The following is a 17,326-nucleotide window of genomic DNA, read 5'->3' as shown; positions in this document are numbered from 1 at the left end:
TGAGGCTTCGCAGGATTTGGGCTAAAAAAAAAATGACAGGTTGTTTGCCACCATACAAAATGCCTCTTCGAGCCATGTGATGTAACATTTATGTTGGTAACCTTAATCTTGTCTTTTTTTGCCATTTAGAACAACAATTTGCAATCTCTATACTATGCCACGGATTACAGAACCAGTTTGGCTTACGATGATGTCGGGGATGCCCGAGAAGAACCAACTCTGCCATCACTTTATAAAGGAATTTACTTTCCTAATGGAACAAGCTTCCAGGAACCAGTAAATCATTCCTATATTATCTTTTTTTCCTTTTTAAATATTGTAGCAGTGTATTAAGGATCACATGCATAACAGTGTCCTTTTTTCCCCATAAAAATGCCTCAAATCCATAAAGGATGCTATTTATCAGGATCTAAAAATGTATCCTCGAGTAACAGTGAAGGGTAAAACCTAAAAGAAAATTACCTCAATTGGTAACTAATTTCAATTTTCTCTTTGAAGCCAAATTTAAACTGCTGAATTAACATTTTAAATCTTTATTAAGTGTAGCATAATTTTCAATTCTAAACCAAAAACTGCCATTAAAACAACAAAAAATGAAACAGAATACAGTTGCTAATATCGGTACTACTATATAACCCTGATAGCCAACAATAACTTGAAACACAACTTGTAAATATTTTAAGTCTTTTTTCAGCCTCTTTAAGTCATGGTTCAATTCTGTTTCTTAAAAAATTAGTTAATGTTGCTGTAAAAGATTTTAGCCAATGAGACCTGATGGCTGACTGAAAGAATACAGATTTGCATAAACAGGAAGGAAAACTTAAGATGAACTGCCAAACCATATAATCTCCAAAGTGCTGAGTGCTGGAAACCTACCAGCTGCCTAATATCATATGTTAACTACATTTTCTTAGCTGGGGGGGAAGGAATGTAGACTTGCCCTTGGGAATGGTGAAGAAAAGAACAAACCATCAAACGTTAAAAAAAAAATCAGCATGAGAAAGCGGAAACCACAAGAAAGAAAATCAAAATAAACTATGCTATAATTTTAACATAGCTAAATAAAAGCTATGATTTTGGAGGCATAGAGAGGTGGGGCATAGAGAAAATCCATCTTGACAGACTTTCAAGATTTGTTATTTTACCCTCCAACAATAAAGAAGATTCCTGAAATTCCTGCCTTCTATGTTTCTTGAATTTGCCTTACTCAAAGAGTGGACAGTTGAACTGATGCAATTCCATGCTATATTGTATCCAGATTTCAAAGCTTCTTTAAAAATACTGTTTATTTACTTATTAATTCAATTTTGAAGCCGCCTGAATCCCTGGCAACTCTTAAGGGGCTTACAAATAAAAAACCAAGATCAAGAAACAAGAAGACAACTGGCCAGGGACCAAACAGCAAAATAAGCACAATCTTAAGCCAAGGTCTGGAAAATAAAAAAGGTGGGAGCAGTTCAAATCTCAGGATGATGGTGGATATCATTCTGCAGGACAAGAGCTATATGCTTGTGAGGTTCCCCAAGATGTCACTGTTTAATTAATGGGACCAGGAGACATATGGATAGAGGCAGTTCCTCACATAATCAGGCCCATGCAAGATTTTAGAAGGAGTAATCAGGATCTTGAATTGCATCTATAAGCCAGTTCTCAGCCAGTGCAGCTTGAGAAGCAGCAGGGATATTACAATAATCCAGTCGAGAGGTGACTGACTGAAGATCCTCTTGTGCTACTTGAGAGAGCACAATGTGATGTAGGCCAAGCCAAAAGTCCTTTTAAAGTTCTAATGCATCTTCTCTTCCAGAAAAGGGTGTGGGGGGGAGTACATTTGAAATTTTAGTTGCCTTTAAAAATTATTAGCAATACACGTTTTGGTTTCTTACAAAAATCTGACATTGTAGAATAAAAAAAAAAAAAGATCCAAGTGGGTTGTATTTAATGGTTCCAATTCAGAAACTCCCTGTGTTGGTAGAACACAACATCTGCATTCTGTTCCCTGATGTACCCCGATGTACCCTTTTGAAACAGAAACAACAACGTGATACTATGTCAGAGTTTTGGAAATACCTTAGATTTTGTTCCCTGATCTGGAAATGTTAATTGAATTTTCTCTTACATAAGGGACATTGTGAATTACAGGCTTCCTTTTATAGAAGTAAATTCATCCAAAATCCTGCACAGTTCTTCAGTTCTTCAGTTTCTAAAGTATATGCTTTTTTTCCCCATCCAGATTTTTACCTGCTCTTCTAACTGCAGTTTTGACAAACCATCTGGCCTGGGTTCCAACTGTCATGCCAAATGGCCAGCCACCAATTCGAATATTTCTAGAGAAGCATTCCTCACAGACAGTGGACATGTTGGCGAAGAGTCACCCATACAATCCACTGTGGGCACAATTAGGTATGTTTTAAACTACTTCAGTACATTTCTTCCATGAACAAAATATCCTTTTGCTAAGCTGTTTAATTCCTGATTGCTAAAACAGATGTATTAGAACTTTAAGACTTTTCTTGCCACATTTGTTAAGTGAATCACTGCAGTTGGTAAGTTAGTAACACGGTTGTTGAATGAATCTGGATTCCCAATGACTTTGCTTGTTAGAAGGTTGCAAAAGGTGATCACATGACCCTGGGACACTGCAACCGTCATAATTGTGAGTCAATTGTCAAGCATCCGAATATAAATCACATTACCATGGGGATACTGCAATGATCATAAGTGTGAAAAAGAGTCATAAGTTAGTTTTTTCAGTGCTGTTGTAACTTCAAATGGTCACTAAATGAACTGTTGCAACTGAAGGACTTCCTGTATTTCCAAGTTTGTTAGTCAAGTTTCTTATAGTCTGATTCTATGGATATTTATTCAGAAATAGCATTATGATAAATTATGAATGCTGAAGTGCAAAACTCTGGAATTTTAGCCAGCTGATCCTAATGGATTGGGCATTGTTATGCATTAAGCAAATCACGTTCTGTGGGATTTTTATATACAAAGTTTCAAGACAGTTTGTTTTTTGTTTGCTTTTATTATGCCCGGGCCATATCTGTAGTGATGGTCAAAATAAGTTAAAAAAGACAGGAGTAAGAATCAATTGACAATAAGGCCATAGTACATTCTTATAGAGGAGTAACCAGATAAACGGCTGCATCTGAAATAGTTCCAAACAGAGAATATCTAAAAGATGTTTGAAGAGAAGTTACATACTATGGAACAGTATTTGACTATAATCATTGAAGTAAAACAGGGTGATCTGATAGTTAACAATTTGAGATAGAACAAACCAATGCAACCAGGATTCTCTGCAAACTATTCTGAGAGGTACCCTCCATCAATCAAATTTTTTATGTATGTCCAGACATTTATAAATAATCTCAGAAATGTTGTATCAGGCTTCAAGGAGCAACTTTAAATGTTTTTTTGCCCAGCTCTAGAGTTTGGTTTGGTGGGCATTTTCTCTCTCTCTCTCTTAATTGCATTGTAAAATTCACAATAAGAAAGCCATGTTGCTTTTTTTCTCTTACACAGCTGTTCTTCTCCAGATAGTTATTTCTGTTCTAAGTGTTGGGAAATAGAAAGATACTCTGCCTTCTCATAAATTTCAGTAGTGACAGGGCCCCTTAACAGCAAGTTTACGATTGTGAGATAGACAATGTGTGTCTGTATGTGTGTATGCAAATTTGTGTTCCCTGTACCATTTTGGCTTAGAGCTGAAAAAGATTGTCCATTCTTAATCTATACAGAAGATCTTCATTATAATTCAATTATTCTATTGCATACTGAAAATAACAACATACTGCTTTTATATTCTGTTTCACAGGAGATCTGTATGGAGCCATTGGATCACCTGTGAGACTATCAAAAACAGTTGTGGTTGGCAAAAGGCAAGATCTTGTGCAACGTTTACTTTATTTCCTTACTTATTTCATAAGATGCTCGGAGTTGCAAGAGACTCATCTTTTGGAAAATGGTGAGGATGAAGCCATAGTAATGCCTGGTACAGTCATCACCACAACACTAGCAAAAGGGGAGGTGGAGGAATCTGAATATGTGCTCGTCACAATGCACAAGAACAGAAGCAATCTATCCTTTCAAGAGTCTGAAGAAGTGAGAACTTCTGACTGCGGTTGTAAATATTGCAAATGCCCTGTTAATCCTAATCAAAAAGCAGATACTATTTCAGGACTGGAGAAAGAAGATTCACAGAATGGCCTAAAGATGGATAAAGCTGCTTCATGTGAAAGCAGTTTGGAGCCTTCTATTCTTCAAGAAAAGTCTGTTGAAGTTAAATGCAAAGAAGCATCAATGCCTTGTACAGGAATAAAGTTAGAAAGAGTAGTCTTCACAGGATCAGCATCTGTGGAAACGTGTGTGTTGCCAGAGTCCAGATTGGAACCAACTGATGGATTATGGCAGAATACAGAATTGATGGATTCTGACAATCAGCCTGTTGAACTGTTGAGATCAACAAGTACAATGGTAGAGAAGAAACCGCCTGATAAAATGTCATCTCATGCAATTCCTTGTAGTGCGGCTGAAGTTCAAACAAAGGTGACTTTCCTCATTGGAGACTCTATGTCCCCTGATTCAGATATTGAGGTGCGAAGTCAAGTGGCTGAAGAACAAATGTCCAGGCACAGCAGCCATATGGAGATTGAAGAAGGAACAACTGCTGAGCAGAACTGTGAAAAACAAACCCTTGAGGACCAAAAAAGAGATCAGAATGTGCCCGAAAAGTTCCCCCAGGTTGCTATTGAGGTCCAGAATTGGAATCCTTACAGAGCGGAAAGTGCAAATTTGCTTACCGAATATTTTACTGAAGAAGGTTCTGTTGCAACCAGGACTATAGATGATATTCCAGTGGAAACAGCAAGAGACATTCTAGACTCTAGTAGTAGCTTAGAATTTCCACCCAAAACTTTGAGTACAAAGAATAACAAATCCCCTAGTGAATTTTGTAAGTTTATGGAATCTGTTCGTCAAGAGACTTGTAAAAGCTGTTTTGCAGAGCAGGACCAAAGAGAAAAACTCTCCATTTTTATCCCCCATGGGGAAAGAGAGAACTTAGAAAAAAAATCTGATCCAGGTGTGGATTGGGACATTCCAAGGAATGAGAGTTCTGATAGTGCTCTTGGTGACAGTGAAAGTGAAGATGCAGCTCATGATGCTGCAAGGACAAGCAGCAATTATTATGGGGCAGAACAAGAAGAATGGACAGAAGAAGAGGACATACCATTTCCTGGGTAGGTAGTATTTCTTGTAGCAATGTACATTTTCTCAAATCTGGATGATTATCAGCCCTTCAGAGTAGACCAACTGAGGAAACCAAAGTCTTGTAGGCCAGTATTTTTATTGAATAGGTAATAATAATAGAATCTTACAAATCTGAATGTGCTGCCCCCTCCCTCCTTTCCTTTTTCTTTGTGAGAACTAGGGAGGGTCTTGTTTGAGATGTCTTCTCAGGTATCCGCCTTGGACTCGACCCTTTTTTATCTGACCATTGTCTTGGTAGTGACTCTTCCTCCTTTTCCTCAATGCCATTGCCTCTTCCGTGTCCAATGATTTACTACATTCCTCCCAAATAGTGGTTTTGAAGGTAGTAGCCAGACTTGTAGATGTGTGTGTGTAAGGGTTAAGCACATATTCTATGGAGAAAATGCTGTGTATTTAATTATTTTAACTGGGTTTCTTTTTTTACATTACTTTAAGAAATGCAGTAATGCAAATGATATTATTTCACTGAAGCTGTAATTTAAAAGCGTCTCTAATTACCTTTCGCACTTCATGGAGTATAACCCTAATTTGGGATAGGATATTTAAAGGAAGATGGTTGTTTAAAAAAATACTATGACTATTATTAACCAGGTTTACAGTAATGGCCAAAATTGTGGAAACCTTTTGGGAAAAGTGTATTTTCTAAAACTAGCTAATACACCACTTTTTTTTAGTAGTACCATAAAATTATATATCAATGGAAAGATAATTTAATCAAGAATGTAATGCAATAACTTTTATGAAGGATTTGCTATTAGAATAGCAGTTACAGTATAAAGAAGAAAAGTGAAACACATAGAAAAAATGAGATATACAAAAATTATCACCATAGAAAAAGCGAGATATACAAAAATTATCACCATGTCAGTTAATACTTAGTTGGGTAACCTTTAGCATGAATTATGGCCTTACAACATCTTCCCATGGAGTTAACCAAGTCTTTTAGTTCTGCAGCTGTTATAGTATAATGTGAAATCAAGATTGAATAAATGCCCAGTTGAATTAACTGGGTTTTATTGCTGGGTCGCTTCTGACTAACAAGTTTCTTTCGTCAGCTCCATAGATTTTTGATTGGGATAAGGTCTGGGATATTCCCAGGCAATTCCAGCAGTGGAATATGATTATCTTGAAACTCCAAAAAAAGTGGTATTATTAGCCATCAAACCTCAAAAATACACTTTTCCCAAAATGTTTCCACAATTTTGGCCACTACTGTATATAGTTTCTTTATGTCTATTCTATGATCCAGCTAGACGTTTCTTTAATCCGTATTCTAACCTTGATCCACAGTGAAGATGACCCAATTTTCACTAAAATTGATCATATGCTTCTACATGATAGACAGACTTCATTATGGACAGTTGAAAACAAAACATGTTAAAATAAGAATAAAAACACAAAACAGAATAAGAATGTTACATGTTGGTGAATTCATTGGTAGATAGTTGGAGTATGGCTAATTTTACAGGCAGTATTTTAAAATTTGGCTATGTTCAAGGAAACACAGTGATGCTGATGTAATAATCATAACTGTGCACATAAAAATGATCAGAATTTTCCAGGTGTTTTTCCAGATAAGGTGTGTCCTAGGATCCTTACTGTAACTAGAGGTTATAGTATAGCAGACACAAGCTGTATAGAAGCTTATATATGTGTAAATCCCACTGAAATCAGTGAAATGTTGGTGGCGTTGATGCATTAGTTGTCCACTGAAGTGTTTCGGTGAAGTAGAGAGAAATCAGTGCCAGTTATAGTATATATGCCCATGTTATACCTTTTTTTCAGGTCAAAATTAATTGAAGTGAACTCTGTCCAGCCCAGTATTGCCAATTTTGGAAGGTCCTTGCTAGGTGGCTACTGTCCATCTTACGTACCTGACTTTGTTTTGCAAGGACTAGGAAATGATGAGAAACTGAGACACTGTTTGATGTCAGATTTGTCGCATGCTGTGCAGGTAATTTAAACAATATTCAACAGATGAAATATATCTCAAAAGCCAACAAAAGGAAATATTTCTGAAGCCTTGCTAGAGCAGGCATGGAGGGTTTTTTTTTTTTAAAAATTCATGATCTTATTCAGAAAAGATTCTTATCATTTCATAGAAAAATGAAAGACTTGCTCAATATAGGCTAAGAACCTTTGGCTAAGGATCTTTAGATGTTCTCTTCCTTGAGGTCACATTTAATTCTCAAATTTGAGGCTAATCTTATTTCATTCACTATTTAGTGATATTATTTATGTAACCATTGATTAAATGATTATAGGTATTAGTGGTAAAGAACTCATCTTCCTGCCCTGCTTAGAAGGTTTTAGAGGCATCTGGTTGGCCCTTTGTTTAAACTGAATTCTATATTAATAGGATTCATAATCTGATCTACAAAGGGAACATTTATATTTTAAATTATTATTTAAGTTTTTCCACTTGTTACTGGCATTAAAAAGTGTAATAGGGTGTTGCTGTTACTAATGTAGACAAGAACTAATGAACTATGAACAGGAACATGTATATTAAATATGACCTTAAAATTAACTTTACATGTGCCATGACTTTGTAAGGTTAGCAGCTGGTTGTATTTTTTCCAACAACTTCCTGTACAGTAGTGACCTAAAGATTAACATTACTCAGGAAATATAAGTCATCATTTTCTGGCTTGTGATTTGAAATGGGTGTTTTCCGTTTATTTTCAAACAAAAGGGAACATTTTTTCCCCTCAGATTAGAAGATAGTCCTTGACTTAAGGACCACAATTGAGCCCAGAATTTCTCTTGCTAACTGAGACATTTGTTAAGTGAATTTCGCCCCATTTTACAATTTACCTTGCACTGTTGTGAATCACTGCAGTTGTTAAGTTAGTTGTTAAATGAATCTGGCTTCCCCATTCACTTTACTTGCCAGAAGGTCACAAAAGGTGATCACATGCCCCCGGGACACTGCAACTGTCATAAATATGAGTCAGTTGCCAAGCATCTGAATTCTGATCATGTGACCATGGGGATGTTGCAATGGTTGTGAAAAACAGTCAAGTCACTTTTTTCAAGGCTGTTGTAACTTTGAACAGTCACTAAAGAACTATTTCTTTAGTTCTTAAGTTGAGGATTACCTGTATACTGTAATTCCCAACATCAAAAATGACCAAGAGTGATGAGGCAATATACTGTATATAGACCCCCATATACATTGACAGATGTTCCCATACCCAACACTGGCTGTGAGAGAGAATGGATGTAATATTGGTGATTTGAGGGTCTCAATCATTTAGGCTTTTGTGGTTCAGATGTAAACAACTTGGGTACATTTTTGATTTGCTTCAGAACTACTTCAAACTCATTATTTTACAAGTGCTTCTCTTTTGCTCCCTCTGCTGGTGTTTGTGTCTAAGGCAAGTTTGCGGCTACAATTTCACAATTTCACAATATGAATTGGAAGATTAGACAACTTCATTTGCAAAATGAAAAAAAAAAAGATAGAACCATTCTTAGGTGCTTTGATCTACATCAGTTTAATTGATGTAAATTGAAGCACTCTTGCACAAAAGTACAAAGGAAATAAGTTAAGTTTTAAATAAGTTTCAGAGCTTGCATGTGAACCTGTTCTTGAAAATGAGATCTGGAACTGTTGTTGAACTTCAAAATTCAATATTGCCTTGAATGCATCGACTGACTTTTGCAGTCGCTTATAGCCTGTGTCTGTATTACAGTGAATATACTAAGAGCTTGTTTCATTAAATTATATACTGCCTTTCTTAGAATTGCAGCTTTCCCCAAAACACTGCATCTCTGCTGTTGCTGATACATTGTTTGACCTCTGATGCTAAATTATTTTGAGATTTTCATTCTCAAATCAAGTTTACTGAGAAAGTTCTCCTATACCATTGGTTGTTGGCTATAATATCTTTAATACCAAAGTCCTGTTTGTTAAATGGCATGAATCTCTTTAACTTCTAGCATCCTGTTCTGGATGAACCAATTGCAGAAGCTGTCTGCATTATCGCAGATACGGATAAATGGACAGTGCAAGTGGCCAGTAGCCAGAGACGAATCATCGACAACAAACTCGGGAAAGATGTACTAGTCTCTAACCTTGTCTCCAACCTGCTTCATTCCACTCTTCAACTTTATAAGCATAATTTATCTCCAAATTTTGTAAGTACTTGGGCAGTTGAACTGTGAATTGGAATCCTGTGGTTTCTGTCACTGTGCTACATTACTGTATTTGCCCTCTCCCCCAAAGATCAAAATGTCTTTAGTTCCTTTGACTTCAGTTGAATTTATTTTTTTATGTGAACTCTACTTGTTCTTACAAACTTTGGAACTTCCCAGCAAACTTAGCAATTCTTCAACTTCTGGTTGTTTCCCAGGACTGATGTTTCCGAACAGAACAGCAGAAGTGGATGGAGATTATAGTCCAAAAATATAATTATCGGTACATCTAAAGCTCCCACCTTGGGTTTTTTTCTTATGTTGATTAAACAGGAAATTGCAGACTACAGACTATTTAGTTTTCATATTGGAATTTATAACCCCAATAACTGAAAAAATGTTACAAAATCCATCAGAGTGGCCGCAACTAATTACTTTGCAACAATTTAATATTTATTCATTGCTTGCCTCTTTTCCATTATTTCTTCCTATGCCGTTCACATACACTCCCACTTTTCCTATAACATGCTTGATTTTGAAAGTTTACAAGGAGTATGGTATGCATCCAATCAGAGGCTATTTTGAAAACTGATAATAATGTCAACAGTTAAAATTATCTTCATGAAACTAAATCAGAAGAGATTATCCATTATCTCTGCACTTTTTTTTTTTTTGCTTTATTTCAGAAATACTTGTGGATATGTAGCAGGATGAGTTTTAAAGCAGGAAAGTTTTCCATTGAGTATCTTCCTTCTATTTTAAGATTATCATTAGTCTTTTTTTTTTTTTGACAAAGGCCCAAGTAGTAGGGGGTATATTAAACTCTGCAACCTACTGTAAGCTAATGTAAAACTAATGTTCAGAGGCTGAAAAAGATTAAGGATAAACAGGCAGCTGCCAGGTTTTTCATGATTTGCAAAGATATGGATTTTTGCCTCTTCACAGGACATTTGTTAAGAGAAACAGTGTCAGCTTTCACATTAAGACATTATTCAAGTTCTGTATGAGTAAGAATCCAGTTGCGGAAATTTCTGTACCCTGTTCTTCCTCACTCAATAAGCCTAGTTAATGAAAGCTGTACAAGAATCTTGTTTGGAAGACAAGACCTTTGGTTAAGTTAACTATCGAACTTCAACAACTATCAAAAATTAATGCTATTAATGTCTAATCTCTTTACTGATTATAATGACTACAACATGTAAGCATATTCAGATGTGTATGAGCCTACAATAAAGACTTATCAGCCAGTGTTATGATGTTATTGTTTCTTTTTTCATTTGTTCCTAGTGTATCATGCACCTAGAAGATCGGTTGCAGGAGCTGTATTTTAAAAGCAAAATGTTGTCGGAATATCTCAAAGGCCAAATGCGGGTTCATGTGAAGGAACTGGGAGTAGTACTGGGGTATGCTCTCTATCTAATTCTTGGTCCTGTTTACTTGTTTATTTTGAATACACAACTTGTAGGGCTATTTGCAACAAATGTTTAATAGTCAGGAACAGCATTACTGACTTGACCTGCAATTCAGATCTCATTTGCTTTCACAGTGAACTTTTTACTAGGAAAGCATCTGTACTGAGTTGCAGAGTTGAAATTATAACCTACTTGGAGCAGGAAAGATAGATTTCACCAGATGCTTGGCTATTAACTTCTGTAAGAAACGAAGATAACTTTAAGCAAGAAGGGTCTATCTAAGGGCAGCAATTAGGGCTGACTGTTGGTAAATTACAGGATAATTTTTGGAAGAACAAAAGTTTGTATATATGGTGTATCTCAGTATGTTGTTCTTATGCAGTATAAGAATCTACTATAAAACCAGTCCTTATAGCTATATTTGTAGGCAGCGTATAAAATCAGGCCAATACAAAGGATATATTTTCTTAGTTTATGCTTTCCTTTTTCTTGGGTTCCTATCCTACATGTCTGATTTTAAGAAAGCATTCCAAATTTAAACCCAGTGATCAAAAATTGTGTGCTTGAAAATGTTCAGAATTGCAACCATCCACTTTTGATTCCCAAGACAGCTGAAACAATTAAATCTGTAGCAAAGTAGATCTGTTGTCAGACTGGGCTTCGGGGAATTGCTTCTTGTGACCATCAGTCCCATCATATGTATTTATGAAATAACTGTTTGCATTCTTTAATTACAGAAACATCCAGAGGTTACTGTAATACATTTAAAGTACATTGACAGTTCATATAAACAAGCTGTTTGTTTTAATAAACCAACTAGGAAGTACTTTTATAGGAGAAAATTACAATGAGCTTCAGAACTTTTCAAGTCAGGGTGGTTGTTGATAATATTTCTTTGTCTTGTAGGATTGAATCCAGTGACCTCCCTTTATTGGCAGCTGTAGCAAGCACCCACTCTCCATATGTTGCCCAGATTCTTCTCTAAAACCCCAAAAGGGCAAAGACAATAGTTCTATTTTTATAAAACGGAAGACAAGGAAACAGACATGAACTTCCATTTTCCAGACTCATTCTTCCTTGCAGGCAAGTGACTCGAACAACCTGCCAGCTTGATAATGTGCCTCTGCAAGTGAACACATAAATGTACAAACATGTTCCCCTTCTTTTCCTTGCCTATTCATTTAAAAATCAACCAACCAATCAATGGAACAGCGATTCAGATTACTAAAGAAGACACTAGAGCTTGGAGTACTGTACGTGGTCTGGATAAGGATTGCCAAAATGACTGTAACTGCAGACTGTTGAATTACAGGATCACCAGAATGAAGAACTCCTTTGTGGCCTCCAAAGTGCTGTTGGCGCTTGTACGAGGGATTGGAAACAGCTAATGTTTGAAGCCAATTAATAGTATATTTACAATGCATAATGACGAAGCTCTCTTTGTAACCAATTCAACTGCATTAGAAGTACAACAAAATGTTTATTTGATAAAGGCAGGTAGGAAGTGCAGAAATTAATTTGTTAATGGCAGGTAGGAGTTGGGAAGGTAGTGTGCAATTCTTTCCATAGGAGGAGACCTGGGTGTAATATTTGTATGAATGCTTGATATTGATTGAGAATGAATGAATAAATATGAATATATATATTCATATTCCCCCATTTGGGTGCAAAATTGACATTATGCTTATGTTCTGATGTTCATACTACTGTTTAAAGATTACAGAAAACAAATATTTGTTTTTTTATAAAAAAGGAAATGCTGAACAAATGTTCTGTAATACTTCGTTAGTTTTTTAACAAGAATTTCTTCCCCTTTTGATCATGCTTCATTTGGGAGGCTATAAAGAAAAACTAGGTGCTGTTAAAACTATTTTTTAAAAAAGAGGATGTTGTAAGAGCTTTATTACATATAGGTGTTCCATTAATTTCAGTGTATTTTTCAAAAAATTCAGAAGAGAATGAATTACTGAGAATTTATACCTTAGAAATTATACAATTTCTATAATAGAGTTAAAACACTGGGGGTAAAATTCTTTAACTATCCTGACAAATTTTAAGCTTTAAAACTCAATTTGCTTGCACTGTATTCATTATTAGGCTATTCTGATGAGATCACTTTTCTAACCTGTTTATTAAGAACTGGTTTACAATCTAATCATATGGATGTTTGCTTTGAAGTAGGTCCCAGGGAGTTTAATGGGATTTACAAATTCTGTCCAATTGTGTCCTCTGGCAACCACTCTGTGCCCACTTACAGTCTTTGGGAGAAGACTTGGAAATATGGAGTGGGGATATAAAAAAGAAAAGGCAAACTATGCCATCCCCTTTCATCATATGCTATTGTTTTGGTCATGATTAAGCAAAAGAATTCTGGTATGGGACCTGTAATTTATAAACATATATATTGTGAATCAATCTGAAGAGCCCTCTAGAGGTCTTACAGCTAGAATTCTAAGAATTCTCAGCCAACATGGATTTTTGGGAGTTGTAGTTCCAAAAAGATGTAGTAGTTTTTAATTTGGGGATGATGATATTATTTTGAATCATTTTTACTACATCGAGTTAAATAAGGGGAAATGGCATTAAAAACACTTAATATTTTCCCTGTATCTAGTCAAGCATCAACAACATAGCAAATTGCTTTATTTTGTGATATTTTAATTCAGTTGAACTCAAAACACATTTTTTCCTAATTCATATAAACACGAAGCATTTCAATTGTTGAGGCTTTTTTTTCTTTTGGTCTATTTTTGAAGATTGCTAGACTCTTTCCTCCTTACCTTTGCTAGAAAGCACTGTCATTTTCACTTATTTTCAAATACTTGCTACAATAGGCAGGATTAGGGCTAATATTACAGAAAAAAATATTAAAAATAAATAATTCCATTTTTATTTGAATAAAGTATATGATAAAATAATTAAGTCACAATAATATGTGCAGACTATTCTTCTACATTACAAATACTTGTTCCTTGACAGTCAAGGAACAGTTTTAGTAACATACTTGAAAAGTGAATAGAAATCCATATAAAACAATATTCAATTTCCATCAAAGCACACAGATAAATGTGGCCTCCCCTTTCACTTACCTGCTACACATGCCCTAAGCTTTTCAAACATTTAAAAATTCTAGCAAGATTTTTTTCTAATATAAAAATTCTTCCCTACACCTGCACATTAGCTAATAGTGTAAGCATAAATTAGCATTCAGTCTGCTGGGCCTTTGCAGTGGTAGACACAAGTGGGTGGGTTTAGCACTTAATTTTATATATATATAATTTTTTAAAAAACAAACATAAACAATACATTTTTTTCTGAATAGAGTATTGACAGAGTAAAAATTTACAGCTTATAAGTACTTCCCAAATATAATTGATATATTTCAATTGGGGTTTTAACTTGTCAGGCCATTGTTTATCTTCGGAACAAATGAAAAGATAAGAAGCTTTGCAAATCAGGCTGTCTCCCCAGTAAGCATAATATGAACCCTGAGAGCTCAGGTTGATTTTAATACAGATGTCACTCACTAATGGCTGCACTAAATGTTACAATTAAGTGGACATGGATTTGCCTATTGTACTTAAAATTAATTAAGCTTGGGCTGATCATTAATGTAACCCCAGCAAACAGCAAACATGGACTCAATTGTTTTCTCATATCTTAATAGAAAGAAATTGGCGCAAAAATAAATATATGGTTAGATTTTTAAGTAATTCTCATCAGGTGGCTACATTATAATTGTGCTAAAATTTAATTTTTTAAACAAAGGGATCTAAAAGTCTGCCCAAAAACAGAAGCTACAACTATGACAGGAAATAGGGTTTTTCAATAGTCAAGGACACCTGATTTATAATATTTTATATGGTTCTTCCCAACTGAGAAATAATTTGCATTCCAGTTTGAACATAAATCTCTCTCCCACCCCTCACCCCCATATATCTTGCAGACAATCACCTTGAACATGTTTAGTAAAGAAACTGCAGGTTTCAAGGATTTCCACATTGAAAAAAGTGATGAATGTCTTGGATGTGCTGATAAAAGTCTGCAGTACTGAAAGCTATAATTTTAACTCAAATGTTAAGTCCCACAGGGATTTCCACACTGCAGCTTCATGGCAGATATTCTGTGACTACATTTTTGCAAAAGGATAAGACAGTTTGTATATAAGCTTTTGTTATCTCCAGTCTATTTTCTTTCCTCCATTATTCTTTTTTTAAAAATAATTTTTATTAAATAGGGTTTTTTTAAAAACAAAAAAAGAGAAATTTTTACAATTTTCTTTTCAATATTTTCTTTCTTCCATTATTCTGAAGTGAAGGTCATAATTATTCAAATGGTAGAAGACGAGCAATCATCTGCATATCTAAAAGTGGTCCTGTGTGATTCACATGTACAGCTAGGATGTAGTATGCTCTTGCCACATATAGATTGGCCTTTAACAATTTGTCATCTGGTTGCCAAATTAAAGCTAGAGTCCCAAATGATATTCCATCTTAGTTTTCCTCCTGTGGTATTGAGAAATTATGCTGTTGATTGCAGCGGTATTGCCTGGCCTTACAGCTCTCCTGTTCCTTTTAGGACTTCTGTTCTCAGCTGCAGAGGCGTTTGTACAGTACAAATGGATTTAACTAGCATTCTGGTATGCTAGTTTCATGTTGTAAAATACAGGAAATCTTGTTGGAGCAAAGAATTTGCTTATTTGTTCCCTCTCTGTTCCTGCATTGTGTGACGGCTGCGTATTTATTCTGTTATCTTTCTTGATGGAGGCTATTGGTGATTTGAAGGCATCCATTTATGCGGTTTCCTGGATGAACTCTAAGCAGGACCTCTAAATGGAAAGTTTTTCCACTGCAGCAGTGAACTATATGTTCACCAGCAATTTTAAAAGCTTGTAAATCCAGTGTTTCTCAACCTTGGCAACTTGAAGATGTCTGGAATTTAACTCCCAGAATTCACCAGCCAGTTTGGAAGTTGAAGTCCACACATCATCAAGCTATCGAGGTTGAAAAGCACTGGATTAACAAGAGACCTTGGTAATTTTTTCAAGTAATAAGTGTTACCATTGATTAATTTCTCCAAAATTATTAGATAATTAAGCATTATCCTTCAATTCCAAGCATTTGGTTGAACTGGTTTTTTTTTTAATGATCTTGTTACTCATTCTAATTATATAATGGGAATAATTACTGTGCAAAAGGTATGGCATGAGAGCATGCTTTCTTGTGACTGATAACTTGTATATGGTACATGAAATATCAAGGTACTGCATAGATTTATCTGGATTTTAATTTTTTTTTCTAAGGGAAGTATAACAGCGCTGTAGCATTGACCTCATATCATGCTGTTCAGAACAATGTATGTACAAGACTAATCTTGATTTTTGCAATATTTCTAATGCCCATTAATATGTCTTAATTTTAAGGCTGAAAATATTTAAGTATATTGCACATAAATGCTAACAAATTTATTTCCACTGTTAACTTGCAAATGCAAGATTGTTTAAAAAAACAAAGGGAACGGGGATTCTGAAACGTGATTTTTCAATGTAGCCTTTTAAAATCTGTTTGAGTTAAAACAGGTTTTTTTTAAAAAAGGGTTTTAATTGTCTTGTTTTCAGTCTTCTCTAAATTACGTAAATGGTGGTATGTGTTATATGCTGGATAAAATGTACATAATTGTTATCTTTTGTGTTTTTTGTTATATACATACATACACACACATACACAAATGTACATACATATCTCAAGATGTGGACTTGTATTATAATAACTGTTCCCAGTTTTAGGGGAACTTTGTGCAATAAATACAAGTTTGTCCCTTTAACTGCTAGTTGTTAACATTGTCTTATTTTATTCAGGGTGGCAGATTGTCGATAAAAAAAAGCTATAATCTAGAATTATTTCAAATATCAAAGTCCCATCCCTCTTGTTCCTGCATCAATTTCTCATGCACATAGAGAAGGCCAGGACTTCGATTGTGATAGCTATTTTGACCTCTATTCTGCAAGTAATGGTGTAGAGTTATTTATGAATAAAGGAGGAAAACGCATATCAGGAATATGAACTGCCATTATCTATATTTTTTAAGAACACCTCAGTTGCTTACCTTGGATTTTGGAGAGACACAAGACTAATTGGGTCCTTTGCAATTTGTAACCACTGCTGCCTTCACAAGTGGCTTAGATCTCCTCTCCTTTCTTCCCAGAGGCCTTCAGAACAAGCTATCTGGGAAGAAAAGCAACCTGATTATATGAACTTAAGTACTATCACCTGGAGCCCCAAGGTTTCCTTGAGAAAGCTGATATTTTCTTAGCCCATTTGTGTGATGCTTTAGGATGAGGCCTCATCTTTTAAGGTGAACATCCAACTGCAGTGCAGCCCTTATTGATAGGATAGCAAGAGGCTTCTCCCAAATAATTATCTTATGAATGGAGGAAAGGTCCTCTGATGAGAACAGTAGAATATGTTTAAATGGGCAGAATGTGCAGTACATTAGACAAGGGG

General features: G+C 35.3%; 1 protein-coding gene across 4 annotated transcripts in view; it reads left to right on the top strand.

The window, feature by feature from the left end:
* Positions 1 to 16,646, top strand: part of FNIP1 (folliculin interacting protein 1) — a 112,315-nt gene extending 95,669 nt beyond the window's left edge. For 3 of the 4 annotated variants that reach the window (XM_058168510.1, XM_058168511.1, XM_058168512.1), the window contains 7 exons: positions 130 to 276; positions 2,231 to 2,400; positions 3,818 to 5,240; positions 7,057 to 7,225; positions 9,217 to 9,414; positions 10,699 to 10,814; positions 11,730 to 16,646. In XM_058168510.1, coding sequence (XP_058024493.1) covers positions 130 to 276; positions 2,231 to 2,400; positions 3,818 to 5,240; positions 7,057 to 7,225; positions 9,217 to 9,414; positions 10,699 to 10,814; positions 11,730 to 11,808 — 2,302 coding nt within the window. In that variant the 3' untranslated portion in view covers positions 11,809 to 16,646. Of the gene's footprint in view, positions 1 to 129; positions 277 to 2,230; positions 2,401 to 3,817; positions 5,241 to 7,056; positions 7,226 to 9,216; positions 9,415 to 10,698; positions 10,815 to 11,729 lie in introns of those variants that run through there. The other variant, XR_009153373.1, reaches the window with a different exon arrangement.
* Positions 16,647 to 17,326: the final 680 nt, after the last annotated feature.

The sequence above is a fragment of the Ahaetulla prasina genome, chromosome 2 (assembly GCF_028640845.1).
Source record: "Ahaetulla prasina isolate Xishuangbanna chromosome 2, ASM2864084v1, whole genome shotgun sequence".
Taxonomy (NCBI): Eukaryota; Metazoa; Chordata; class Lepidosauria; order Squamata; family Colubridae; genus Ahaetulla; species Ahaetulla prasina.
The sequence above is the reverse complement of the archived record's forward strand: the minus strand, read 5'-3'. Positions and strand labels throughout refer to the sequence as shown.